Source organism: Lepisosteus oculatus, chromosome 1 (assembly GCF_040954835.1).
Source record: "Lepisosteus oculatus isolate fLepOcu1 chromosome 1, fLepOcu1.hap2, whole genome shotgun sequence".
Classification (NCBI taxonomy): Eukaryota; Metazoa; Chordata; class Actinopteri; order Semionotiformes; family Lepisosteidae; genus Lepisosteus; species Lepisosteus oculatus.
The window spans coordinates 24,599,593-24,626,592 of record NC_090696.1 but is presented as its reverse complement, the minus strand read 5'-3'; the positions used below and the strand labels follow the sequence as shown (position 1 = coordinate 24,626,592).

Below are 27,000 nucleotides of genomic sequence, written 5' to 3'. Positions count from 1 at the left end.
GGACTTAAATGCTTAAATGCTTTGTGTTTTTATCTTTCGTTGTTTCAGTGCCTTACCCATCAAGAGGTGTTTGGACCTGGGGGCAGATATAGTTGTAACTGGTCGATGTGTAGACAGTGCAGTAGTCCTGGGGCCACTCATGCACTCGGTAAGTTGCAAAATTAGTCACATCAGTAAGATATACAGTCTGTCTGAGCTTTGTTTGAATTTAGCCTGTGTTGAAAGCTCCTGGGAAAAATGTGAGATCCTTTAATCCATAAGGTTCACTACATGGTTTAAAATGTTTTGAGACCTTAATAAGAGATTAAACTAAACAATTCTTTATTTTCTTAGTCTGTGTGCAGGTTATTTTTGCTAATCTCTTTGTAGAAGTGGTTTGGTGAAAGTGTAACATCTCATTCTATTATCTATTTTTAGTAGAGCAATAGAATAAGCTTATTTGAAATTGATGAAAAATGTGGTATTAACACATTTTATTTAATTTACTTCCCTAACAAAGATCAGTCTTCTCATTCTGGTTGCTTAAATGGAGTCACTAGAGGAGGAATAACACTGTATGTTTTGTCTTCATACTACGTGCTGAGCTTTCAGTGGTAGCAGTTTTTTTTTATAATTTTTCTGTGGCTGATATTTTCTTCTCATGGTTGTATAAATATTTCTGAACCTCTGGTCTGGTTGTATTATGAATCCTGTAGCCAGAAACAAAGCTTGTTAACATGATAACGTCTCATTAACTGCCACGTTTGTTTGTCGTGCTTTTCATCTTTCCTTAATGCAGTTTGGATGGAAGAAGAGCAGCTATGACTTACTGGCAGCTGGAAGGTAAACATTTCATTATTATCCTTAAATGTCTCAAAGAGAAAATTGAAGTTTATATCAAAGCACATTTATTAAAATCTTGCTATATTAAATATTTTAGTCACAACTTGTGGATAAATATTATTTTATTTAGATGAGGAGTGTTGATTGTGTTATGGACCATTAAATGAGCAGAATTAAATTATTAAATACAGCTTACACTGAAAAATGGAATACAACGACTGTTAGTTTAACAGACTAATAGAGTGTTGTATGTAATTGTAGAATGTCCATTTCAGCCCCAAAACATGTGATTATATGACAAAAACTATATACTATATGGTATATATGCTTTCTAGATGTTATTATAAATAAGGGGTTACAGAAAAGGAGAAAAAAGTGAGAACTTAACAAGTGGATGAAATCAATAAGTATATTTAATAATCATAACCACCAACTTGTAAGGAGTTTGCAAAGAATAAACTTTACCCAAGTGGTTGGTATAGTTAGAGGCACATTAATTCTTTGTTCTCTGGCACAGCTTTGCTGAAAAGAGTAATTCAAGCACACTTGGTAAATCAAATATTCAACACTACACTACACACAATATACAATGTTCCCTATGTAAGGTACACGTTTAAAGACAAGGCCTCCCAGAGGCCTAATGTCCTAATCACTCTTAATGCCTACAAAGGCTAGAATACGAGATACGATGCATTCTATACTAAATAGAATACAATCTGGTGTTAAATCTCTCTCTGCAAACCCACAAAATAAAAAAATAAAAAATAAAGGGTGGTACAAAATAAAGGAGATCCTATCTTCCTGTTTTGAAATGCACCCTTGAACCAGGAGAGGCCGTTTTTAACCAAGTGATTCTTCACTCAGGAGATCAAAGTGCTTTAGCAAGTTGAAAATATTTAGCTCAATCCTGCTGTTTATGGATGATCTGGGTCCTCTCACCTGTCACACACTTTATGTTCTGTCCTCTTGTCTCTCCTTTTTCTTCATCTCTGTTCTTCCCCTCTGTTCTGTCTTGATCTAATCTTATACTGTCTTTCGTGATTGTTCATTAACACTTAATCACTTTCCCAGAATTTAATTAAGGTAAACCATTTAATCCATGTTTTCTAAGGGAAATTCTAGTTCATGGGGTTCCTATGTGCTGACTGAGCTGTGTGGACCTCATTTTCTGTCTTTGAACATGGAGGGCTCAATGGAGGGCACTGTCCTCCATTCAGACTATTCTTCTTTAGATGATCATGAGCATGGGCAGTAAATAATCTACTCTGCAATCTGATTTCTTCGGGAAGGCATTTTTCAGTAATAGAAACCTAGAAGTAAGCATATGCTGGGCCTTAATCCTTGCCAAACTGCAACAGACACATCTCTATAATTATTTTTGTTTCTTGCAGATTGTCCAATGATTTTTTTGTGGTGACACATCTGTATGCAACCACTGCTTGAAATCAGTGAGCAATGGGCTAAGAAAAAATAACAGTACTGTATTCCAAAAGGCAGGAGGGTTGGATGCATCTGTCATTAAAAGTGAGGTGTGACTTGCATCATCTCCTATATCATCCTATACAATGGAGATGATGATTAAATGTTCTTGTGGGCTCTTATACTTTTTATGTGCTTCTTTTTGTGCTGTTTTTTTTTTTGCAAATATACAGTTTGCATTGACACGGATTAGGATGTTAATACAGTAAATGTTTAGTTGCTTTTCCTGAGCTTGAATGAGTTTTACTTTCTTGTAAAATGTGTTCTTTTAAGGAACTAATCCTATCCTTAACCAATGCCCTCTCATCTGTCTTAATCTTTTGTGACCTCTCTGCTGCTTTTGAGACTGTGGATCACAGAATTCCTCTGTCAGCTGTTGCTAACTTGGAATCTCAAGCACTTATACCTGGTTCTCTTGCTAGTTTGCTCTTTGTGCCTCACTCCCCCAAGGCTCTGTGCTGGGTTTCTATGCAGTTTTTCCTCTTTTCCTCCTTCTGGCAGTAAAGCTACCCCACTACCACTAGGAATTGATATAAATTCCATGTGAAATCAAAACAGCACAAGACCACAAGTTGCCTTACTCATAATGAGTATACCTGCAACAAGATATCAAGTCCAAAACGGAGCCAGTGTAACTGGCAGGGGAAAATGGGATAATTCTGTTGTATGTTGGGATAGACATTTTTTATTATACACTCTCATCTTTGCTACTTCTGGTCACTGAACCTGAAATAAGAAGAGATCCCTTTTGTTCCAGGGATTATGCATTGTGTAAGAGAGAGATCGCGTTTCTGATTCAGAATCCTTTAGTCTTGCAGGTCACCTGATAGAGTGTGGAGCGCAGTGTACTGGAGGAATATTCACAGATTGGCACATTGTGCCAGACTGGTAAGATGCCTGGTATCCCCTCCCTGGGCTGTTGTGTTTTGCAAGTTATCTGAGTTTTTGAGGAAGGATATTCTTTAGGGTTATTTCTGGACCTCTCTTGTTAAAATGCCGTATCTAGCCCTCCTAATGTGACCAGTTTCACATGTTAAGTGTAATTTCTTTTATAAAATTACTCTGCAGGATAATATATAGAACAACTTTTAAATGTATCTTATATCTTTTGCTTGAAAATATATAATATAAAGCAAAATTTGTAGCTTTAGTAGTATAATGTAATTGTTTATTGTACTACTGTGGATAACATTATAACCCATCGGAAAATATATGAATAAACTGGAAAATTAAAATAACATCTTTGAGTTTTCATTTGGACACTAAACAAATCTCTTCAGCTTATGAATATCACCTTGAATTAAAGATTCCTTCTAGGTTGCATCTTCAAATCAGTCAGCTGTTAAAAGTCACCATTCTTATTTTGTTTATAGATTCCCATTTCTTTCTTCCCCCTCATTTATTTAGGCACAACATTGGTTTTCCTGTTGTTGAATGTTCCCCTGATGGGACGTTCATATTATCCAAACCACCGAAGACAGGAGGCTTGGTTTCCTTCGGCACAGTAGCTGAACAGTTGGTGTATGAGATTGATGACCCAAAGAATTATCGTCTGCCTGATGTGACCTGTGATTTTTCCCTGACCACAATAACTGAAATTCCAGGTCAGTCTGAGTTATTGAAATATTTTCTTTGACTGGATTTTCTTATCACTGAAACATATCACTTGCACATGAACTTTTAGTAATGATGGCTAAATAAATAGCAGAAATATCTCAGTTATCTCTGTGGTTGGGGTTAGATGCTTTTTGAGCAAGGTGTTTACTGGAGTTCTGTTTATTGCTTATACAATCAAAATTTTGCACAGTAAAATCCAGTTTATCCTGTTGGGTGGACAATATCTGCTTGTGTAAGTCCCCAAAAGTATAAAACTTTGCGTAATTGATTATAACACCACTGTCTAGGAGACCATGGACAAATACAATGGTGTTAAACGTGAAAATATCCATTAGTTGGATTTGTTCAATGTTTATTTTTTCACAAGTATCTGTTAAGTTGGAAGTACATCTTCATATACTAGTTTATCAGAAGAAGAGGGTAATTGGAACAGCAGGAGCCTTGGGTTCTCTGTCTGCAATTAAGTATAATCCTTTAAACAAAACATTAATGCAGTCTCAAATCATCTCAAATGAATCGGACTATTGCAAGTCCTTTTCCTAAACCTGTAGAGTAACTGAAGTAGTGCAGCAGATGTCTTCTGTAAATTGAAACAGAAATGAGGCAACTGCGGTATTATTTTTGACTTATGACATTTTTTAGTATATTTAGTATATTTCTGAACTTACAGCAAAAATTATAGCTTGTGATGTGTTGTCTAAATTATCTACCGATGTTTTATAATATATAATGAATGTTATATTTATCTTGTTTATACATTATTATACACGTAATTATTTTGCACAGCCTTATCCCATGAGGTAATGTGGCTATAAAGGTTTCATCAATTACTGAAGACCTAAAATTTGCCAAGCATCTCTTCTGATTCAATAGACTGTACTCAGAATATTTTTGAGTTTTGAAGTTGGGCTTTTAAAGGGTGTTTTTCTGCATATGATTTCTTTACCATTACCTAATATATTCTGAATTGCATTTTGGTTTGGAGTTGCCATTCAGTATTCATTAAAACATGCAACATACATAACTTTCCAGTAACTTTAATTCAGTTAAAACCATTCATTTCAGTTTTTAGTTTCACACCAGAGCCTGAGATTGAATTCCTATTGTGATTTCATTTACTGAAAAATCCTCTTTATATTACTAATAAAAATATTTCTGAACTGCCAAATGTGACTTAATACTGCAGTGCAACTTGTGACAGATATAGAGCATAAGCTGACCTAAAAATGAACTGCTGCCTTTCCAGTGAACCTCAGAAAGCACATTTGAACTCTCTGTGAACTTTAACATAAAGTTTATATTTGTCTTCCTTGTAGAAAAAGAGCAGATGGGAAATATCTTTAACTCTTTTTAAACATCATACAAGGTCACTGCACTTGACATGCTCCAAACAAGAAGGATAAGATATGCCCTTTCCCTTTTTCATACAGTATTTATTTTAGTGCTAGAAGTACTAATTAAATAATAAAGTTGGAGAAAGCAAGTCTCAAGGTTGCTGTTAGGTCACTTACTAGTACTTGTTCACAGTTTCATTTCATATTGTATTGTTGTAACAATAGCTACTGTTGCACAATGAATAATGAACACATTTGTGACTTGTGACACAGTATCACAATGAATGTGGTCTCCTTGTAAACCTGTTTTTAAGAAATATTTATTTTAAATGTTCACAAATAAAACATAGACCAGGGGGGTCAAACAAATGACCCATGAGCCAGGTCTGGCCCAACAAGCCCATGTGGCAGCTGTGGTCTGACCCAGTTGCCAGCATTCCGTGAAGCTGGAATAGCCCACACATGAAGCAGGTGCCCTTAGTGCTGTTACTGTATCAGTCCCGCAGACACGAGCTCCTTGTGGTTGTCCACCTCTGTGCAGTTGTTCCTCTTTGAATATGCTACAGATCTAATCTGACAGGGGCATGTCTTTGCACAAAAAGTCTGTGACCTGTGCACACATTTCCTCCAAGATACTAAATTGTGGAACGTGTTTAGTGACTGAGCCATCATTGGTCTCTGTGATGATCTGGTTCCAATCCCCACCCACAAATGAATGATTTATTTATTCATGGAAATATTTCACTCTGAGGGGATTTTAAAATCGTGAGCCCACCTGACTGCAGCTTCTTATCGGCTCACTGCCTGAACCATATCGTGAAGTAGGGGTTCGGGAAGGAGCCCAGGATATACATTTTCATGTGTCATTTATGTCTAATGTATCTTTTGGTGTGCTGTTTATTTATTGTCTCTTCCTTTGTGCTGTTCATGTGCTGCTAAGCATTGTTAGTGTCCTGTAGAAAAGTATTCAAGGTGTTTCTGTTGGTATACTTTTGGAAAAGGGGGAAAAGGGGTTTATACCCCTGTTTGTATGCATTTGGGGGAATGACAAAAGTGAGACTACTTGGAGAGAACTTCGCCTCAAATTCACTAGAGACTGAAAGGTTATATCAAGAAGTCTGTGAACTAGTATCCCATCTCTGCTCTACAGAATGATCAGATTCTCACGGGGACCTCACCATCTCCAGGATTCTGGTTCGGTCCTTCTGCACCTGAAAAGGCAGCCATTGAAGAAATAATTCTGCCCAGATCTATTGTATTTACCATATAAGAAATTCAGTATGAAGTCCAAGTAACAGATTTAGTTTTTCTCTACCAAGACTAATGTTTGCCTTGTGCAGTAGCCACAGACAGAGAAAAAGTGAGCAGTCTTATGTGTTCAAGAAATGCCAACTTGGCTTCCAACATTGAGCAATTTTAAAAGATTTATGCATTTGAAAAACAGTAGAATAATCTTTAATGGCGCCTTCCCAAATACCCTGTCTACTAAGACACAGTCAAAATGAAGAAACACCTTCAGTTTAGCTTGAGGCTGCGCAGAGATAACCTCATTTTGATGTAGTACAGCATGTGAAGATACATCAATATAAATCTGCAGAAGTGTTCCGATCTGAGCACCCTTATAATCATTTTAAGAGTGCAATTTGCAGGTTTGTTTCAGTATGCTACAGATTTCCAAAATCAGAAAACATGCAGGTGTGCTGTGGAAGAAGCTCTTAGAAAAGCATAGTATACTTCCTGATGAAATGAATTACTCTGATGCTTTGTTTCTGTTGAAGCAGGTGTAGAAGGTGGAGCAGTGAAGGTTCAGGGTGCAAAAGGCTCACCTCCTTCCAGTGATTTCAAGGTAATTCAGTCCTAAACGCATGGATAGTGAAATTCAGCCTCTGCTGGTGGTTTCTTTGTGAAAGTACAAAAGTATTCACATCCTTTCTTAAACCAAGGGATTATATTAATGTGATTTAAGGCATTCCTTGTCAGTTGTGTATACTGTTAATATTTACATAAGTTCTGATGAGACCTACCTATCATTAAATAAAATTATGGTTGCCCTGCATCTGTTGCAGAAAATAAAGACAACTGAAATAGCAAATCATTACAAAGTAAAGCACTGGTAAACTGCTAAAAACTGAGGTCCACTGTCATGGTTTATGAACTATTATTCTCATACTCTTATGCTTCAAGAAATGGCCCAGTAAGACATAAGGTTGTATATAGTTTTGGTGGGTGAACATTATGAGCTACAGCCACATAATTTTATCAGAAGAATCCTTTCTTCACAAATTATTGTCTAATCTGAGATTGAAGCAGTTGCCCAGTTGCAGACATGATTCCCATGATGGCAGCCCTGCATCTTAATGTACAGTAGATTTATTACTTTACATTCCAAGCAGTGGTTTGTGTATTGTTTGTGTGGTGTTGTGTCCAGCATCCAGGAGTCCAGGAATTTGCTGCATGTGGGAGTTTGTTTCTACAGTATATGTCTTTTTCTAATCATAAAATACCAGCATTTAATTTAACTTTAAATAAATACTGTGTTTTAAGGTTTGTGCCACTTATATGGATGGATATAGAGCCACCGCTGTGTGCCCAGTTGTTGGTCCAAGAGCTGTAGCAAAGGGAAAGAAGACGGCAGAGAGCATTTTAAAAAGGTTGGCGAGTTCTCTGTTAGGGTGTTACTTGAAAGAACCCAGGGCAGGCAAAATACCTATAGAGTTCTAAAAACAAGTAAAACCTTCAAGAAAGTACAGATTTGTTTTAAAGTTTTAGTGCATCTGTGCTAAGCTTCATGTGGACTGTGAGATTAAACTCTCTACCAGTACATATTTTAAGATGACTTTCCAGATCTGAATTTTAAGATCTGAAATTATTAGATAAAAAATTGCTTTCTGTTTTTGCCAGTTTGGTGAGTGTGCACATTTCTGCAGATAGAAATTTCTATGTTCAAATGCTAAAAATTGCTGTCTAAAAGTACAAATCCATGTTTAATAAATAGCCTCTTTTGATACTTCACTGTTTGTTAACACTGAAATATATTTTAATATATGTTAATACTTAAATACAACATTACAAAAATGAATGGTTACAGAAATGTGTAATGCTTGATTTTTCCTGCATGCAAAATTTGGACAAGTATTTACTGTAAAGGTGGAAATATCCCCAGGAAGAACACCAGTCAGTGATATTGTGTTGAGAATCCTTGAAATGATAAAAACCTAGCCAGTGTGACAAATTATTTATTATACTAATCAAAGATGATGGAGACATAACACAAGGGTCTGGTAAAAAAAAATGGAAATAACAGAACCCTCTTTAACACTGAAGAGGTTAAAGAGGTTTTGTTTATTTAAGACCTTAAGCTTAGTGTTTCTTCTAAGAATATGGTCCAAAGCCTGAAATACCCCTGAAATGCACGTTGTTCACATGTAGTTTTATTTGTAGTGGCTCCTACATTATTGACTGTCTTAACACCACAAATGCTCATCTTTTTGCTGTCCCTGACCAGGACAAGAAATATGCTCCAGCAGCTCGGCCTGGAGGATTTCAGCTCTGTAAATGTGCAGGTTCTTGGCTCGGAGGACTCTTACGGACCACATGGCCAGAATAAGAATGATGTATGTACTTAATGTTTCTTTTTTAAACACAATAGGCCTTTCCGTATGAAAGAGCACACTTTACAAGAGGAATAGGTCGAGATGTCTTTCTGTTTTGTGGTTCTTCTTTCTGTTTCCTTTGTTTTCTGTAGATGCTGTAATCCCATCCAAAAAGATCTGAAAGACAAATCTGCTTTGAAATCTTTTACATTAAAGGCACAGTTTTAAAAGTGCACAGTAGTAAGATAGAAGCTGTGGCTTCAGAGTGGCTCACGTTTAGAGTGCACACTGAGCCCACTGTCTGCACACAGATTTACACTGGCTTTCTTCTTATGTTGTCTTTAAGTGTTCCTTGCTCTAGCAACTCAGTACCAGTTCTGACAGCTCTGTGTTTCCGAGGCAAAGTGCGTATGGATCTCAAGCTCCACTGTGACATTATCACATTGCAGTGAGCCAAGATGATTAATGATCAGTGATTTCAAACTGGTAGAGTAATGAAACCCACACTATTCAGGTGTACTCTACATCTTTTGTATATAATGTCTTAGCTGGCCCCCACTAACCTTTGCAGATGTTTTTTTTTTACTTTAAGACAGACCCAAAATTTAGTGGCAAAATAAAACATAAATTTGGCCTGCAGTGTCTTATTTATCAAATGATCAATTTAAATTTTCTTCACAGAGTGTACTTCATTTGTCTTAGACACTAGGTCCCCAGTCCCCTTAATTGCCCCGTCCAAGTCGTGTTTCACCTTGTTTCATGTTTTTAGAGTCACTACATGTTTTTTTATGTTTTAGAAACAGTTTTCTTCTTCTTTGTTTACATTTCTAAATCAGGATATTCCCTGCTCTCACCTACTGCTCTTGTTGTGGTAGTTGTCTGATTCTTGCTTGTGGGTTATTAGGTTAGTAACTTGCATCGTTATAATGGTGGTGGGGTGGAAATGGTTAAAAAAACTAGTTAAAAAACTAGTTAAAAAACTCAAAGATGAAATAATCCAGATCTTTGCTCCTAATATGCAATGACAAGCTGATGGCTAAGAAGTAAAAGAACAGACCCATTGTTTTGTCTCAGATTTTGTTGAAAGTGCTTCATATTAGCCTAAATTTTGTTTTATAAATATCCACACCACATTCTCAATAGCCTGTTACAGCGAATATACTGGCTTAATTGTTATTTATTGTTTTTAACAAATGAAAGACATGGTAGATTTAGAGGCTAATTATTTATTCTGTTTATTCTGCTAATTATTTATTCATTCAGTTGAAGGTCTTAGTGTTTTTTTTACATGCCAAGCCTACTAAACATCTTCATACACATAAAAGAGTCTTTAGATAGCATAATTGTATTGTAAAATGTAGGTCAAGAACACAAGAGCCAGAACGTGTAATCATGGTCCAAACCCCATAGTGGAAAATGCCTGTCTTTTACTTTAACTTTAAAAATAAGCAAAAATTATTTTTAAAAACTCTAAAAAATCTAAATCAGAATCCTGACCAGATCTAGTGCAAGTGTTCACATTACTCCTATCCTGGAGTCCTTGCACTGGCTTCCGGTCAAATTCCGCGTAGACTTTAAAATCCTCATGCTCACGTACAAGGCTTTACATGGCTTGGCACCTCAATACCTGTCTGAACTTTTATCGCCCTACTCCCCACCTCGCAACCTCCGCTCTTCAAATTCTGCCCTCCTTACTGTCCCCCAAGCCCATCTACATTGTATGGGCGACAGGGCCTTCTCCTGCTATGCCCCCAAGCTCTGGAACTCCTTGCCCAAGGATATTAGAGAGTCACCTTCTCTAAACTCCTTCAAATCCAGACTCAAAACCCTCCTTTTCAGAAAAGCCTTTACTTAACTGGTTCCATTCTTCACCCCTCTGCTCTTCTTAATACCATCTTCCACGGTCTCCTCTATTGTTATTGTTGTATTGTTGTAATTATAATTGTGTCCTGTCTTGTGAAATTTTCTTATTTATTGTTGTAGTCTTCTTATTTATTGTTATTGTCATCCTGTAAAGCGCTTTGAGAAGCCACCTTTAAAGGCGCTATATAAAATAAAGTTTATTATTATTATTATTAAATAATTAGATTAGAGCAGCTCTTTGGTAGTATGAAGCTTTTAAATTGTTTTTCCATTTGATTTATACAGTAATAATGGCAATCATTTTCTTAATGCTTACTTGTGTCTTTACACATCTATATAAAACATGTAGGTAGGTAAATTCCACATTTGAGCCATTCTATAATGACTCCTGAGGGCAGATCTTTTCCTAGTTTTCATAGAGGAATTGACATTAAGTATCTCACTCAAGGTACAACAGCAGTGTCTGTAGCAGGGACTTCAACTAACAACCCATCAGTCATGAGTCCATACTAGTTACTCTATGCTGCTCTCCCTTCAGAATATGCAGAATCACTTCTATAACAGATTATGTTCCAATTATTAGCATGATGTTTAACATTAGACACAAAAGCTATTCTGGAAGTTAACCAAACAAATGTCAAAACTAAAGTCTTGTGAATGATGATCCTTCTTTTTTCTACTGTGTTTTCACCATTTCAGGGGCCTCGAGAAGCAGTTCTGTGGCTAGCTGTTCATCATAACCAAAAGAAGGCCATGGAAATCTTTGCCAGGGAAGTTGCACCTGCAGGCACTGGAATGGGTAAGTACAGTGTTCCACGTAAACCATGAACCTGATGTGACTAGTAGGGTTTGGAAAAGGGATAAACACAATCCACATTTGTTCACTTTTGCATTTGTTTGGAAAGACTGAAAGTCAGTGATTTCAGAACTGACATTTTACTAAATAATGAAAAAAATAAATGTATTAATTAATAATATTAAATTCAATTATAATTATAAACAATATTTTAAGGTGGGTAGCTGTGTCAGCATGTGTAGGCTACAAAGGAACAAGTAATAGGTTTAATACATGCTGACAAGAGAAGAAAGAAAACACAACCTTTCGGCTGTGGGGCCTTCTTCACGTGTGAGGCTAAGCAACATTTTTTTTCTCTGATCAATGAGAAAATCTGTGCTGTGGCGTGTGGCTTCCAGCATCATCTTGAAGAATGATGCTTGACAGATGATATTGGTGTTTACTTATCTTAAAAAAATAGATACAGGAGCAGTTTTGTATTGCTTTAACAGTGATGCCAACAGTGCAGTAGTTGCTGCTGAGATGCAAGTGCGACTATTCTTTTGTTGGTTCACTGTCACAAAATGACGTACAGTATAACCAGTGTGGGATGAAAGCAGACCCGTCAAATGAACCAAAGTAAACCACTTTCCTTCAATCTACTCTTAGTTCTTACCCTGTATGACTGTAAATCAACCTCTAGAATTGAGGTGCTTCTGAGCAGTTTCCATTTTCAACCTTGCTCTTTAATAGAAAGCTTAATGTTGAACATGCGACTTTGTAGCTGTCAAACTTGAACAAATGATCTTGGTACCAACCTTGAGGAAAAGAAGATTTTTTAAGACCTGGGAAACTTGTAAACTGTCTTACTGTAAATGACTTGCAGATATATTAGGTCTGCTGTATGCTCTTATTCATTCTGGATTCACCAAACATATATCATGTAAGAGCTCATCTAATTGTATTATATACAATCTTCAATTCTTACAAACTTAAGATGCTATTCTTTAACTGTGACTTATATTTTACAGTTTTTTGCTTTACGTATTTCTTAAATAGTAAACTCTGCGTGTCAAAACATTATGCATTTAAAATGTAGAATGCTAAGTTACACTGATCTTTTAAATTGCTTAATCACATGCTACCTCTAATTGCTGTTGGAGAATTTTAGTATGCAAGTAGTGTTTAATTTTCTTACTTTTAATTTACAACCCTCTAATGGTTCATTCTAAGGTTTTGCTAGCTTTTTAGCTGTTAAAGAAGCCTGTTGCTCAAGACCGTGAGGTGAAACCCTTGAATGTTTGTGTATTGCATTGAGTTGGGAGGTCATGCAGTGGTCACAGACCAGACAGCTCTTTCAACAGAATTTTGTATGACCTCCAGGACTGCATGTTGTTACCAGAATACTGAACTCTCACTTTTATATCAGCACTGTTGCCAGTCTCAACCATCAGGAAAAATATACTGTACCTGAAATTTCTTTCCTCCAGAAAATGTACCAGTTTATGTATATATTTTAAAATTATTCACTTAATTCCTTGTAGTTGTGTAAGCTTTGGCAGCACAGTGAATGGAAAATACATGTTATTGCTGTGTTTTTAATGGGAGCCCTTGTTTCCTCACAACTTTGAAAGACATGCTGGATAGGTTAATTGACATCTCTGAACTGTCACTCCATGTTTGAGTGTATCATGCAATAGACCGTCATCGGTTCAAGAGTGTGATCTGATCTTCATCTAAGTCATAATAATAAATAAAGACAGTCTTATTTAACAAACAACACACACAGCATTTCACATTTCCATATCTTTATTGAACAAATGGTTTAAACAATCAAGGTAATTGATGGAAGAAGTATGTGAACCCTTATATTTAGTAACTAGTGGAACCTCTTTTATTGCCAATAACCTCAATTAAACCCTTTCTGTTTCAGTTCATGTATTTTTTTTGGGATGTTTTGCTTCAATGGCCTGCTTCAGATCACGCCACAGCATTTCAATGGGATTGAGGTCAGGACTCTGACTTGGCCATTCTAAAATACTGTTCCATGACCCAACGTCTTTTGAGTTTTAGATCATGGACAGATGCCCTGACACTGCTGTAGAATTTCCTGATAGAACTTGGAATTCATTGGTCCCTCAATGATTGCAAGCCATCCAGGCCCTGAGGCAGCAAAGCAGCCCCACACCATTATACTCCCTCCACCATGCTTCACAGTTGGGATGAGGTTTTGGTGTTGGTATGCAGTGTTTTGTTTTCTCCAAACATAACGCTGTGTACATTTACCAAAAAGTTCAACTTTTATCTCATCTGTCCACAGAACATAGTTCCATTAGTGCTGAGGAACATTCAGGTGGTCTTTAGCAAACTTGGGACAGGCAGCAATGTTTTTTTGGAGAGCAGTGGTTTCCTCCATGGTAACCTCCCAAAAACACCACTCTTGTTCATTGTTTTTCTTATGGTAGACTCATGAATACAGACATTATCAAGTGCAAGAGATGCCTGCTGATCCTTCTTTGTCACCTGTTTGAAGATTGTACGGTGTGCCCTTGCACAGATCTTTGTAGGACGCCCATTGGAAATATTAGTTGATGTACACCTCAAAGAGAACTGTAAAGCTCATGTTTTGCTATATTAAAGGGCTATTGAGTACTGTATCATAAAACGTTATTTATTTACAATAACAAATCGATTTCCTCATAGTACTAATATCCTGTGGGTAGCTGCGTCAGCATGCGTAGGCTGCAAAGGAACAAGTAATAGGTTTATTCCATGCTGAAAAAAAGAAGAAAGAGAACACAACGTTTCGGCCGTGGAGCCTTCTTCAGGTGTGAGAGAGACAGGGCAGTAGGCAAAGGTAAAGTAGCGGGAGAACAAATGTTGGGAGGGAGGAGGAGTGAGAGGCGGGAGCAGGGGACAGAAAGAGAGGCCAATCAAGAGGTGTGAAGTCAGAATGGGTGCAGAGAGGTGTGAAATGAAACTTCCAATGAATGGAGAAAATTTAAAAGAACAGTAACCTGTCGTTAAGGGAAGGGAGAATGTGTGATCCTAGCTGCAGAATAATTTTAGTTTCGGTGGTCTTTCTGATGTATGAGTTCGGAAAACCGTCTTTGAGAACACAGACGGAGAGATTAGAGTGGTCGTGGCCGTCAGAGGTGAAATGAGAAACAATGGGCTTGGAGAGATCTTTAATCTTCACAGCCCTGACGTGTTCTCTGAAGCAGTCTCCAAGTCTCCTTCCTGTTTCTCCAATATCCTGTCATTTCACATATTTTAGAATATGATTTTTAATGGTAAAAAATTTAAAACTTTCAGAAATTGGGAAAGTGGGCAAGCAAGTAACCCCTTGCCTCTTAACACATTTATTGCTAACAAAGTTATTTATATAATCACTAATATAAAGAAGTCAGAAGCACAATTGCACTTTTTTGTATTGCAAATTGCCAGAGATTGCTGTTTCTAAGGGCATATCCAAGAAACAAATGACATAGAATTTTAACTTGTTTATGACAGTTTTCCTTAACCCTGTAAAACACAGAAGTACACAGGATTTAGAATATATAAAATACATTTCTCTGGATTCTTGTAGACTGATATTTTTTGCATGTTTTCTTTTGTAGTCAGTCAGATTTACCAGTTATAAACAAACAATTTTAGAATTTAAAATTATATAATGAGAGACACAAAGCCTGATTGTAAGTATGGTTAGAGCTTAAAGTGAATTGAGTATGTTAAAACTGGATCAGAATTCTAACAAGGGAGGATTTTGTTTTTAACAAGATTTAGTTTAAGCCAAACTTAAACAAAGTACTGGTAACTGATTCAGGTCATGAAAGCTGTAACAATTAGTGGGGTCGTTATGTAGGTCAGCTACTTGCTTATTCCATGGAAACTAAAAAAAGCTACACAGAGGTGGACAGATTGTTGATGTTTTGTTACTGTTTGGCCTAATTAGTTTTTGGATTGTAAAATAATCTAAAAATTATTATATCTGAACTGGCTGTCTGCAAAGACATAAATCACATTTCAGGGCTAAATTACAATTTTACTGTACATAAAGGAATTAAAGAAAATATTTTTTTCTTATTTTGAATTGGTGTTATTTTTGAATTGTGTTAAATGTAATAGATCATATTTTTATAACTTTGAGTTACAAATTATAACTTAATACAATTATGTACAGTTTGATTAAATACATTTTAAAAATGTTTTTTAGGAGCGCAACTTGATATCTCTGACAGCTCTAAAAAGAACAAAATGAGTGTAAATAGTTTTAACCTTGTGTGGCTCAGCTAAATTACACCCTTTTGTATACAGTACTTGTTAGAGGTTCGCGGTAAAACCGGTATACCAGTAAACCGTGGTTCCTTAGTCATGCAGTACATAATTTCCGTCAGCATTTTTATTTTTTAGATTTTAACAAAGATTTTCTACTGTTTACATTCATAAAATCAAATTTGATTCAAAGAACAAAATGGCTGCGATAAATATGTCGTTAACTTTAAAAGGGTGAGTAAAAAACACTAAAGGTATTTCCTGCATATCATTGGCTAGTAGATTTTGGAAATCACATGGAAATAATTGCAGCTGATTGGTTCAGAACGACTTGACTTTCTTCAACACCGGCATTCCCAATGACCCATTGAACCCGTGCACCCACACGCTCACAAATCCTTCCAAAAACTTTTCATGCCGCCATGCACTCCTTGTGGTAGACTTCATTAACAATCAATTTAATACAGCTCACACCTGCTCTCAATAGTTTCTCAAAACACATTTGAGAAATGGAGTAATCTCATGCAAACTGTCCTTGCTCCAAGACTGATTTGCTAGCTATAGCCAGAACCTTTTTGGTATAATACTGGTACCAACAGCATGAATATATGTTAAAATGGGATGTCTGTATAAACCATGATGACTGCATGACTGCCCTTTCTTTTTTGTCATGAATCTGAAAGATTCTAATGTACCAGGGGATACATGTTGTTCACATGCCTCATGCTCCCTGTGTGTTAAAATAAGTAAATTATTATTACCAATTAATTAGCATGGGGTATGGGAAGAACATTACAGAAATACATATTTTCAGTCTTTTTATGTTTTTTATGTTTAATGTTGCTTATCCATATTTTCTTCTTAATTTAAGCCTCCTTACTGTTTTAAATTATACTCTTGTATGCGTTTTCAGGAATAACACATTTCTGATGATTCAATACATTAAGAAGGATCCAGAATCTGAATTTATCATTGTCCAACTTCACGTACTAGGTTTTGGCTTTCTTAATATTTGAAGAAATTTGTGGGACACTGTTTTGTAAATAAATGCAACCTCTGTCTTTACTGAAAATTCAGTATAATTTTTAAAAACTTCCTGATGGTTCAAATTACTTTAATTTCTAGAAATATCCGCTTTTGAATAATGATGTGTATTCACGAAATACACATTTTTAAAATGTAACAGTAAATGTAAACATGTATTGTCATTCCTTCAGTTAAGTGGAAGAACCACCGAGAAAGCTTGTTACTTCTTAAGAGGCTATCTTTGTACAGCAGACTTTAAAGTTCTCTCAACTTGGGATAATGTATTGACCTCAGTTTGACTTGAAAATGACCGAAACTTGACTCTTGCCACAGCTGGGTATTGTTGACTCTTTCAGTGATCACTGTGTCCATGTGCAAATATTTTGACTGATAGATTAAAAGCACCAGATCAATTTCTATTACTTTATGACTGTCACTATGTCTAGTGTGACTTAAGAAGTTATCGACTACATATCATCGCACATGTTGCTAAGATTTTGCTAAGTAATTTTAGTGAATTTACTTCAAAGGTTATTAATGCTAATTGGATTGCAGTTCTCTATAATAGTGTTCCTTGTATCGACTTACATGTCATGATATAAATTTCTTATAGAACAGAGCTTGAAATTATGTACTGTAATATGAAAAGTGCTGTAGAAAATTAAGGTTATTGTTCTGTAGCATGAATGATTCCAAATCTTATCGTATGCATTTCTTTAACCATGATTACAATACTTTCCTGCATTGTTTGTAATCCTTTATTAGAAGGATTCCAAAGCACTTTACATATACAGTAGGAGGGGACCTTCATTTATTGCTGAAGTGCACCTGGGTGACATGAGGCAGCTATTATGTACAGTACCAGCCGTCCACTTAATTGCAGACTGAAGAATTTAACCAGCCACATAACTGACCAATTAAAATTCAGCAGATCATAATTTTATTCTCTTTTCTTTTAGCTCCTGGCCTGACTGCGATAGTTGGAGGGCGACCTAAGGTGTAAGCTGCTCTATGAAGAGTTAGCAGTACATATGATAGTATTATGTATTTTCTGTTACACTTTACATGGTTTATGTTATGTTAGTTTTAAAATTCAGCGGATAAATAATAATCATTAATAATAATTGCTTACACTTATATAGCGCTTTTCTGGACACTCCACTCAAAGTGCTTTACAGGTAATGGGGACTCCCCTCCTCCACCACCAATGTGCAGCATCCACCTGGATGATGCGACGGCAGCCATAGTGCGCCAGAACGCTCACCACACTTCCAATATCGGGGGAGGAGAGCAGAGTAATGTAGCCAATTCATAGATGGGGATTATTAGGAGGCCATGATTGGTAAGGGCCAATGGGAAATTTGGCCAGGATGCCGGGGTTACACCCCTACTCTTTTCGAGAAGCGCCCTGGGATTTTTAATGACCACAGAGAGTTAGGACCTCGGTTTTACGTCTCATCTGAAGGACGGCGCCTGTTTACAGTATAGTGTCCCCGCGACTATGACATGACCTTTATTTAACAGTCAGAAAGGTCTGCAATTTGAAATGCTTTTTGATTTTATATTTTGGAATACAATATCATGATAAAGAATAATACACCAATACACCATAATACATGCCAAGTCAGCATGGGTGAATGCTTAGTGTAATCTTTGACACTGGAATCATCTTTAATTATGTATATCAAATGTTTTCATTATAATTTATTGTGGTTTACAACTACAGATTGTTGTAGTTGAATGATTCTGCCTCTTCTTACAAAACGAATCTGAGAACTAAACTGCTGTTCTTTGCACCCTTAGGTCACCAGTGCTGAAGCCATTCTTTTTCTTGTTTCCAAAAACCAAAGTAAAGGTACAGTAAACGGCACACTGTGCCCCCCCAGCAGTTCACTGGTTATTTCTGTTTTCATTAAAGCATTTAGCAGTCTAGGTAGCTGAAAATAATCTTATAGGAGGCTTTTAGCCAGTGAAATTCTTCTGAAATGTCAGGAGTCTCAGTGAGATGAAATTAGATTTTTTTTAGAGGCTTCTTTCACCTTTCGGTTATATGACTTAGCAAATTTGTAATTTAATCGTGGTCTTTGAGAAATTCCATTTGTAATCTTAAATTAGTATGAAGCCAATCATTGCAAATAAAAGATGAAAGCTCAATGTAAGTTCCATATATTAGCAAGTTAGCATACAGGAATTGGCCTCTGGACTCCAGACCAGAGGGGTAGAGATTTCAAATCTGTAGGGGGACATTGATAATTCACCATTGAGTAAGATAATTCTTTACACAAAGTGTGCAAGCAAATCCAACTGCATAAATGAATAGGAGTATTCCTTTATAGAAATAAGTAATTGTAAGTCAGTTTGTATAAAAATAATATACAGTTCTGCCCAAAGTAGTGAGTTCGATATTAACCTGTGCTGTGTTTTTTTTTAGAATTGTGTTTTGGGTTGGTGACTGGGAAACACATGAAACTACACTGATTTTTTGCAGGTTAACATTCATTTGAATGGAGAACTTGTAGAGACACTTCAGGAAGAGGACCTGTTCATACCCGAGGCCCCTCATGCTAAAAAGCCTGAGGAAACCAGCGATCTCACAGGTGGCTTTAATACTTTAATGTGTACAAAAGCATTGTATTCATTATTGTGCAAAAATATAAGAATTATTGTGAATCTAAGGAAAGAGATGTGTTCCTTTAGAAAAACAGTTGGGAAAAAAAACAAAAATTGGGGCTGCATTTCCCCTTTATTTGCATAATTCATTGTATAGGTATAGAAGTCATAGCGCCCTCTACGACATGAGTTGTGCAACAGTGAATTTATGAACTAAGCTGAACTAAGTTTTTAAATAACATTAGTCACTAGTTACTAAAAAAATAATAACACATGAGAAAAACACCCATGGGGGTAGTCTTTCAATATAATTTCTTAACCCTGCTTAAAACCAATTTTAGGTTTTAAAAATACATATTTACCTTGATTTTATATTTTAAATAACCTCATGATTTAAAAATATTTATCAATATTATGTTATAAAAACCAAGCAGAAAAACAAATGCATAAAACCACTAATTCAGCTGAAAAAGCTAGTTAGGAAGAACTGTCTTCACTCCTTTTATTCTTCTCAGACCTTTCTTCCATTCAAACTAAAGACTTTGCACATTCACAGTCATCACTCAACCCAAATATTGCATCTACATTTTAATAAAGTACTTAGTTATTTTCACTAAAGGATTATTAATTCTCCTTTTTGTAAAGGGGGTGTTTGGAGATCATTTTAAAAATAAGGAATTGAATACTTCTTGTTTTGCAATGATAATGTTCTTGATGACATACTGTTGTACTTTTTGTTAATGTTTTCTCATTAACATGCGATTTGTTAAAGTCTCACATTTGTAAAGAACATTCTAGTCACAGAAGCTTATCTTTCCTTAGAACAAAGAATGGCTTTTTAAGATGATGCACTTGAATGAGATGCTGTCAGGATTATCAGTTAAACTGGTATTCAGTTTTGCATGTGAATTAGGTCATTGAAAACAAAGTTTCTGTTTATTTCAAAATAATCAGTTTGAAGTTTCAGTCCTGAATGGTCTGAGTTCTGTTCAGATGAAGAAACCACAGTCTCAAGGAGCAATCAAACTCATGCTTCAGCCTGGGATTTTGGCTTCATTGTGAAAATAAGCAATCCAAGTACAGAGTAAGAGTAGCACTTTGTTTTAGTTTATGGGGCCTTACCCATAGGGGAGTTATAAAAATAAAGGCAGAATATCCATATGCACTCAGTTTTATACATTCTGATGTGCAAGACTCTGAACTTAACAGTGCTTTCCTAACTGTGTACTCATGTACCCTCACTACTTCTCTCTATTGCTTACATTTGAAAATTCTCTAGGTCACTTTTAAGTCTCAGTCGAAAGACCTATTTGCTGCTGTGAGAGGTTTTTGTTAACAAGTGGCTGGCACACTTCCCTCTGGAGCACATGTTTAAAAAGCAATGCCTCCATATGGCAACAGGGAACATTGTGCTGTAGGAGGTGCTGTCCTTCGGAAGAGACAGTAAACTGAGATCTTGACAACTTAGTCTTTAATGGACCCATGGCACTGTTTGGGAGTGAAGGAGTATTAAACCCAGTGCTATCGGTCCATTGATGCAGGATCAAGTTTTACTCAAAGGAGTTAAATTCCAACTTGTGCTCACACAGTTACCCTTAAGCAATTGATTAAATAAATTATCACCTCTCCATCTACTGGAGATGACCTAGTCAGGTTTGGTCCATGTTTTTTCAGTTCTGTAGTACCGAGTGACATGCAGTAGATGGTCTGGTATAGTAGTCTTTCTGAGCAACAAAAAGTCAGGATGTCCAGACTCTTAAGGATGTTTCCAAAGTGAACGGGGCTCCCACTCGAGCAGAGCTTTCAAACTACTTACATTAAGAGTATGGTTACAAACTGTTAATATCTCCTCCGATCTCTCACATGTTCTGCATGAACAGTACAGATGTTTTAGAGCTCCCCAGTGCAGACTCAACAAAATGATGAATTCCTTTATCCCACATTTACTCAAACTACTCAATAAATGAGTTCACAATAAAGGAGTATTGGTGAAGTGCAATTATTGGTTATGTGCAAAAATGAAGGGGTGCAATTACTGAGGCTTAGGGTGATTGCTGGGAAAAGTAAATGTACAGGTTCTGCTAACCTATGTAGATTCCTGTAGAAGTGGTGTGTAATGACTATGTATGGGTTGACATCTTTATGTTATGTAATGTTTATTTGCAGTGTTTGTTCTTTAAGTCTTTGTGAGTGTAAAACATAACTGCTTCGGAGCAAAACAGATTTTTTAAGGAATCAAACAATAAAGTATTATTGTATCATTGTTGTATCGGATCACCGGATCTGCATTATAGTGGTTCTGCTGGCAGCTGCTTTTCACCAAGTGGATGCTGCATTTCAGTGGTGGCCATCTATAGCATGTGGATTCTATATGGGTCCTACTGTATATATAAAGCATTTTGAAGGGGATGAAAACTGCTTTGCAATTTTGCAAATGCAAACATTTATTTTTTAATTTAAGTACTTAAATGTACAGCTTGACATCATACATATCTGTGCTCCTTTGAAGTAGCTTTAGAAAACCAAACAATAAATGTATAAACAAAACATGTACGATACAAATAAATGTCACTTTCTCTTCTAATTTAGATTTGCCTGTGGGTCCTCACAAATACCGGTTAGAAGAACTTGCTTATACTAGGAGTGGAGACAAGGGTGACACAGCTAACATTGGTATGTCTATGGATTGTATTTATTCTGATAGAAACAAAGGAATAGTCAAGAGAGAAGATATCTTATTAAAAATACTTTCCACATTAAATCTGATGCTCATTTACCCCCCCTCCCCATCTCAATACAGATAACCCATTTGTTTTTAAATCCGAGCTATTGAACTTAAATTTTAATATTTAATTGGTTTAGGAATTGCCTCAATGAGATACAGCAAAAATTTGAATAAAAAAAGTATTTGGTGTATTTAATGGGAGCAGCCTAAAATCTGATCCACATGGTGTAGAGAAATGCTCAGTCTAGAGGCTGTTATGCTTAACGTGTGGCATTAATTTGCCTCGGAAAACTGTGTGATAGCAACATCGTCAATGCCTGCCTTTGTTTTCATTCTTCATGTACAGTGTGCGTGTGTAGTATCTTCCTACAAAAACCATCGTATCAAGTAAGTTCACATTTTATAGGTATAGTCCAGAAAAGTACTGGGGTGAAGAGCACAATCCAATATAAGACAAACAATCACCCAAAAATATTTTAAGTGTTTCTTAAACCACATTTATAGCATAATGTAAACATCTGTTCAACAAATGTGACATTGCAATTAAATTTCATTCTTTTTATTGAGAACACTAATAGTCTCTCTTAATTGGAAAGATATGTTATCTGTTGCTTTTAGTCTTCAGACCAGACTACTGGCTCACTGTGGGACTTAAAATGGCTTTCACATAGTAGGAGAGGTGTAGTTGCTGTTTAGATTTAGATCAACATTGCCACCAATAGCAATGGGCTATTTATTATTTATTATTATTAAAGTGATGTTTCTTTAATGTTGCCAAATAAGTCATTAAAGTCTAGTAGAGGTTGTAAAACCCAAAGAATACCAAATTAATATAAAATAAGTAATGCTTATCTTATTTGGACATATAATGAAAAATATAAGCTAAAGGAAATATTTTACTTAAACAGAAGCTAATCATCTAGACTAAGTGTTGAAGCTTGAATTCAATTGTGGTGAACAAGAACCAACATCTAGTGTTACTTAAATCTTTCATTTATTTTGTTGCAACTGTAGGCAAACATGCCAGGTTTTATATGGAACGTGTCACTTGTATGTATAATTTTGCTTATGACTTTGTCTAACAAATTTATATGCCATAAAACTTGATAAATGTCACAGAACTACAGTATTATGAAATGTGTATGCAGTGAAGACTACCCTGCAGAACAAGTGCAATAAGATGTACATCACAAAATGTAACATATTTAATCGTTTGTAACAGTATAGTGTGTTTATTGAATCGGCATTGAAAGTGTTTTGCATCTCATGTTTTTATATAAAAAACAAATAGAAAATGTTATTCCTCAGTGTAATCACTCTTCATCTCAACACATAGCCCACACTGTATGTTCTCGAACTTAGCAGATCCCTCATAATAGAATTCTTTCACTGCTTCTCACAATGTCTTGACAACAGTGGTCTTCAAAGAATTGTCTGAAGGTGTATATATGTCCATTCACAGACCTATGCATGTGAGAAAACAGTTGTCACTTGGGCCTCAGTCTGTACTATAGAGTGGATGATTCAACTGTTCAAACCCAATCTAATTAATGGCAGTCAGTGCAATCTTGGATTTTTTAAGTGACATATTGTTGTGAAGCAGCAGAACCTTAATATTCCTCACTATATTCAGAGCTGCGCGCAGCTGGGCTAGCAGAGCAGTGTAATGTTAAAGTGATATTACTGTAAGTTTATGCAAACTATAATTAGCAGCACACATTTCCAATCCTGGAAGATGCTGGCTATAATCTTGCCATGTAAGGCTGTGTTGCCAAATCCCTTCAGCACAGTAAACACCTGGGTCTTGAGATGCATTGATTCATTCTTGGTCTTAGGGTCTCAGTGGTGAACACGTCTTTACCAGTATCCAAACAAGACAAAAACTCTGGTGAATCAGCATTGAAGAGCTCCTTACCAACTCTTTACTTGTCCCTTCTCTGTTGGCAATCATTGGAGTTATAGTTTTTGCATCTGGCAGACATTTCTTAGATAATTATTTCAAAGGAAATGACCAGTTCTTCAAAATTCTACAACCTTGTTTTAGCAGTTAAGGATTATGACCATTCTGCAGAGATTGCAGAGATGATCAGATATATTTGTTAGGCTGGTTGTAACCAAGAGTCGTCCAGATCTTGGTTCATTTTTTATTTCTTCTCTGCCATGTTAACACTCCTTCAGCTATTGTGAAACTAGAACATTGAGAGACAGTTACACTTAAGACAGCAAGTTATGGGTTGACCGCCCATTGTCATTCTTAATCATTTTGTGAATAATTTAAAATGTAACATCTGTAACTAACAGAGTGGTGTGATGTACAGTATGTGAATGTAATTTCACAATTTAAGCACAATACCTCTCCTAAGCTAAGAGTCAAAGTTTTGATTTTAGTTTGATAGCAGTAAAAAACTGCCATATGGAGCTACTGTCTTCCATCTTCCAGGTGTTATAGCTCGTCACCCTCTGTTCTATCCGTATCTGAAGAAAGGGCTTAGTGCTGAGGCTGTAAAAGAATATTTCCAGCATCTCATTCAGAAGGACGACAGTGAAGTGCCTTCAGTTATGCGGTAAGACTACCATAATAATGTCTGGCCTTTCAACTTGTTTAATGTCCCTAGGGACATGTAACTTGATACTGCCTTGATGGTAATGCAGTCAGTTACAGTAAGAAGGTACCAGTTGTACTGAGATAACTCCAAATTCCTCACATCACATATCTTAAGACATGTAATGTTTTTGCAGGTATGAGCTCCCAGGAATCTGTGGCTTGAACTTTGTTTTGCGGAAGTCTCTTGGTGGAGGAGGGGTGGCCTCTCTTCGCAGTGACCCCCAGGTAGGCACAGCTCTGAACCCTTTAGTCTCCTTAATCAGATACACATGTGAACATCTGTATGTATTAATGCAGAGTTATATGCAGTATAGTAGGTGATGCAATATAGTACATTATATTGTTTTGTTGCTGCAAGAACTTTACTTTTAGAAGGGCCTGATTTTGCTGTTGTTTGAAAATATTGAAGAATCAAGCGATATATTGATTGTTTCCCAAAATGAGCTTTGGATCGGGTAGCTACTAGAAAACAAATGAGCTAGATGGTTTCCTCTAGTTTGTAATCATTTATGATGGTTTATGATGAACGGTATGTACACATTATCTACTGGATTAAGTGTCTAGTCATTTCTGTCTTTAAGAATGGGTATTTTAATCCAAGATATGATCTCTACACGCTGTACATGCCTATAATAACTTAATCACACAGGCATGCTTTTGGATTCAATATAATGTATGCATCAAAGTCAGTTATACAAATGACTAGGTGAGAACTTCCTGTACTGCTAATGTGATTAAATCAATATCAATTGAACTGTTTTTCATCTGTAGGATGAATTTCCTTTTTTGTTTTGGGGGCATTTTATTGGATTAATAACTTTTCTTTTTTAACAGGGCAAGGCATTTGGACAAATGCTGTTGGATTACAAGATTAAAGGGCTGCCTGATTTAAAGTCACTTGTAGACTGAGGTGAATGACTGCTACATGCAATGTGCTATGATATAATATAATGTTTATCATTTGAAATAATTATGTAGCAATTGTTGTAAACCACTAGTGCCTTTTACATTTTGAAAGTAAAGATTAAATATCAAGTTTTCAAAACGGAGACACTGAGTCATAACATAGAAATGTAAGTGTACACAGTGCACAAAACACTAAAAGCTGCGATTATTTTAGTATGCTTATATATTTAATTAATGCATTTAATAAAATCAAGCCCCTTTCATATTATTCTATACAGTATGTAATGCAAAAAGAAGGTGAGGTCTTCCTCTTGATTTTATTGCTTACTGTAAAATAGAACTAATGTTTAATTCTGTAAAATGTGTGTATTGTAGAATGTTTTAATCACATAATGTAATGTAACACCCCGATAGTGTGTTATAAAGCAGATTATTCTATCAAATAAATTTTATAAGTAGAAGGATTTTTTTTGCATTGTCTGTAGCATGCACCATTTCTGTAGTGTTGATGTGAACTGTGTTTAAAGTAATTTGAAATGGAAGGTTAATCTTCACGTAGCAATAGATTTCTGAGTTTCCTTAACATCAGAACCCCTTGCCCCTTGACCCCTGACCTACCTTTTAAACACACTTTGTACTTGACTTTAGACTTCTTGTGTGAGACCTGAAGGTCCAGGATGGTTTTAATTTTTTCCAGTCTTTTCTAATTTTATCTAAAGCAGACAGATGTCAGTTCCCATTAAAGCACAGCATGTGTACTCAGAACACACCAGCCCTGTTTCATCACCAGCTCAGGAATGACCCATAGAACTGTCCTTGGCCTTTTCTTGACATAATGGCATTCCTGTTTTGGTGTTTTAAGTTTTTTGCTTTTCTTTACACAGATCACCACTTAGTGAAGTAGTTATTTAAAACCAGGAACCTGATTAAATTAATGGTTCTTGCAGGTTTTAATTGTATATTAAGCCTTATTTGTTTTTATTTTACTGAAGTTTTATATAGAACTATTTAAAAACTAAACTTTTTTTACAGGTAACCAAAACTGTATTGACAGACCTCTAGACACACCTTATTCTTATTCATGTTTTACCAAGGTCCATGTAATGATAACATTATTTAAGTTAACTTTTTAAATTATTAAAAATTCAGTTATCTTTGGGTTTGAATAAAACATTTCTTAGTTATGCTTTTTAAAATATTCCATATTATAATTAGGTACTTAGTTTACATTTTGATTTAAATTATTTCAGAGTAGAATTAAAAGAATATTTTGATAAAATTCCATTTAGACTGAATATGAATATTTTGAGGTTTATTATAGGTTTTTCTGTCCATTAGGTAATAGAAGGAATGAACATTGTTGAACATTT

At 35.9% G+C, this 27,000-nt stretch overlaps 1 protein-coding gene across 4 annotated transcripts in view; it reads left to right on the top strand.

Annotated features, from left to right (window-relative positions):
* lratb.1 (lecithin retinol acyltransferase b, tandem duplicate 1) overlaps positions 1-26,091 on the top strand; it is a 32,423-nt gene extending 6,332 nt beyond the window's left edge. For 2 of the 4 annotated variants that reach the window (XM_015344741.2, XM_015344737.2), the window contains exons 6-20: positions 49-148; positions 779-822; positions 3,112-3,189; positions 3,709-3,905; positions 7,031-7,098; positions 7,797-7,903; positions 8,758-8,866; positions 11,408-11,507; positions 17,744-17,783; positions 18,588-18,639; positions 19,273-19,381; positions 21,984-22,067; positions 24,560-24,683; positions 24,859-24,949; positions 25,559-26,091. In XM_015344741.2, coding sequence (XP_015200227.2) covers positions 49-148; positions 779-822; positions 3,112-3,189; positions 3,709-3,905; positions 7,031-7,098; positions 7,797-7,903; positions 8,758-8,866; positions 11,408-11,507; positions 17,744-17,783; positions 18,588-18,639; positions 19,273-19,381; positions 21,984-22,067; positions 24,560-24,683; positions 24,859-24,949; positions 25,559-25,633 — 1,378 coding nt within the window. In that variant the 3' untranslated portion in view covers positions 25,634-26,091. Of the gene's footprint in view, positions 1-48; positions 149-778; positions 823-3,111; positions 3,190-3,708; positions 3,906-7,030; positions 7,099-7,796; positions 7,904-8,757; positions 8,867-11,407; positions 11,508-17,743; positions 17,784-18,587; positions 18,640-19,272; positions 19,382-21,983; positions 22,068-22,465; positions 22,652-24,559; positions 24,684-24,858; positions 24,950-25,558 lie in introns of those variants that run through there. The other 2 variants (XM_015344738.2, XM_015344740.2) reach the window with 2 other exon arrangements.
* Positions 26,092-27,000: the final 909 nt, after the last annotated feature.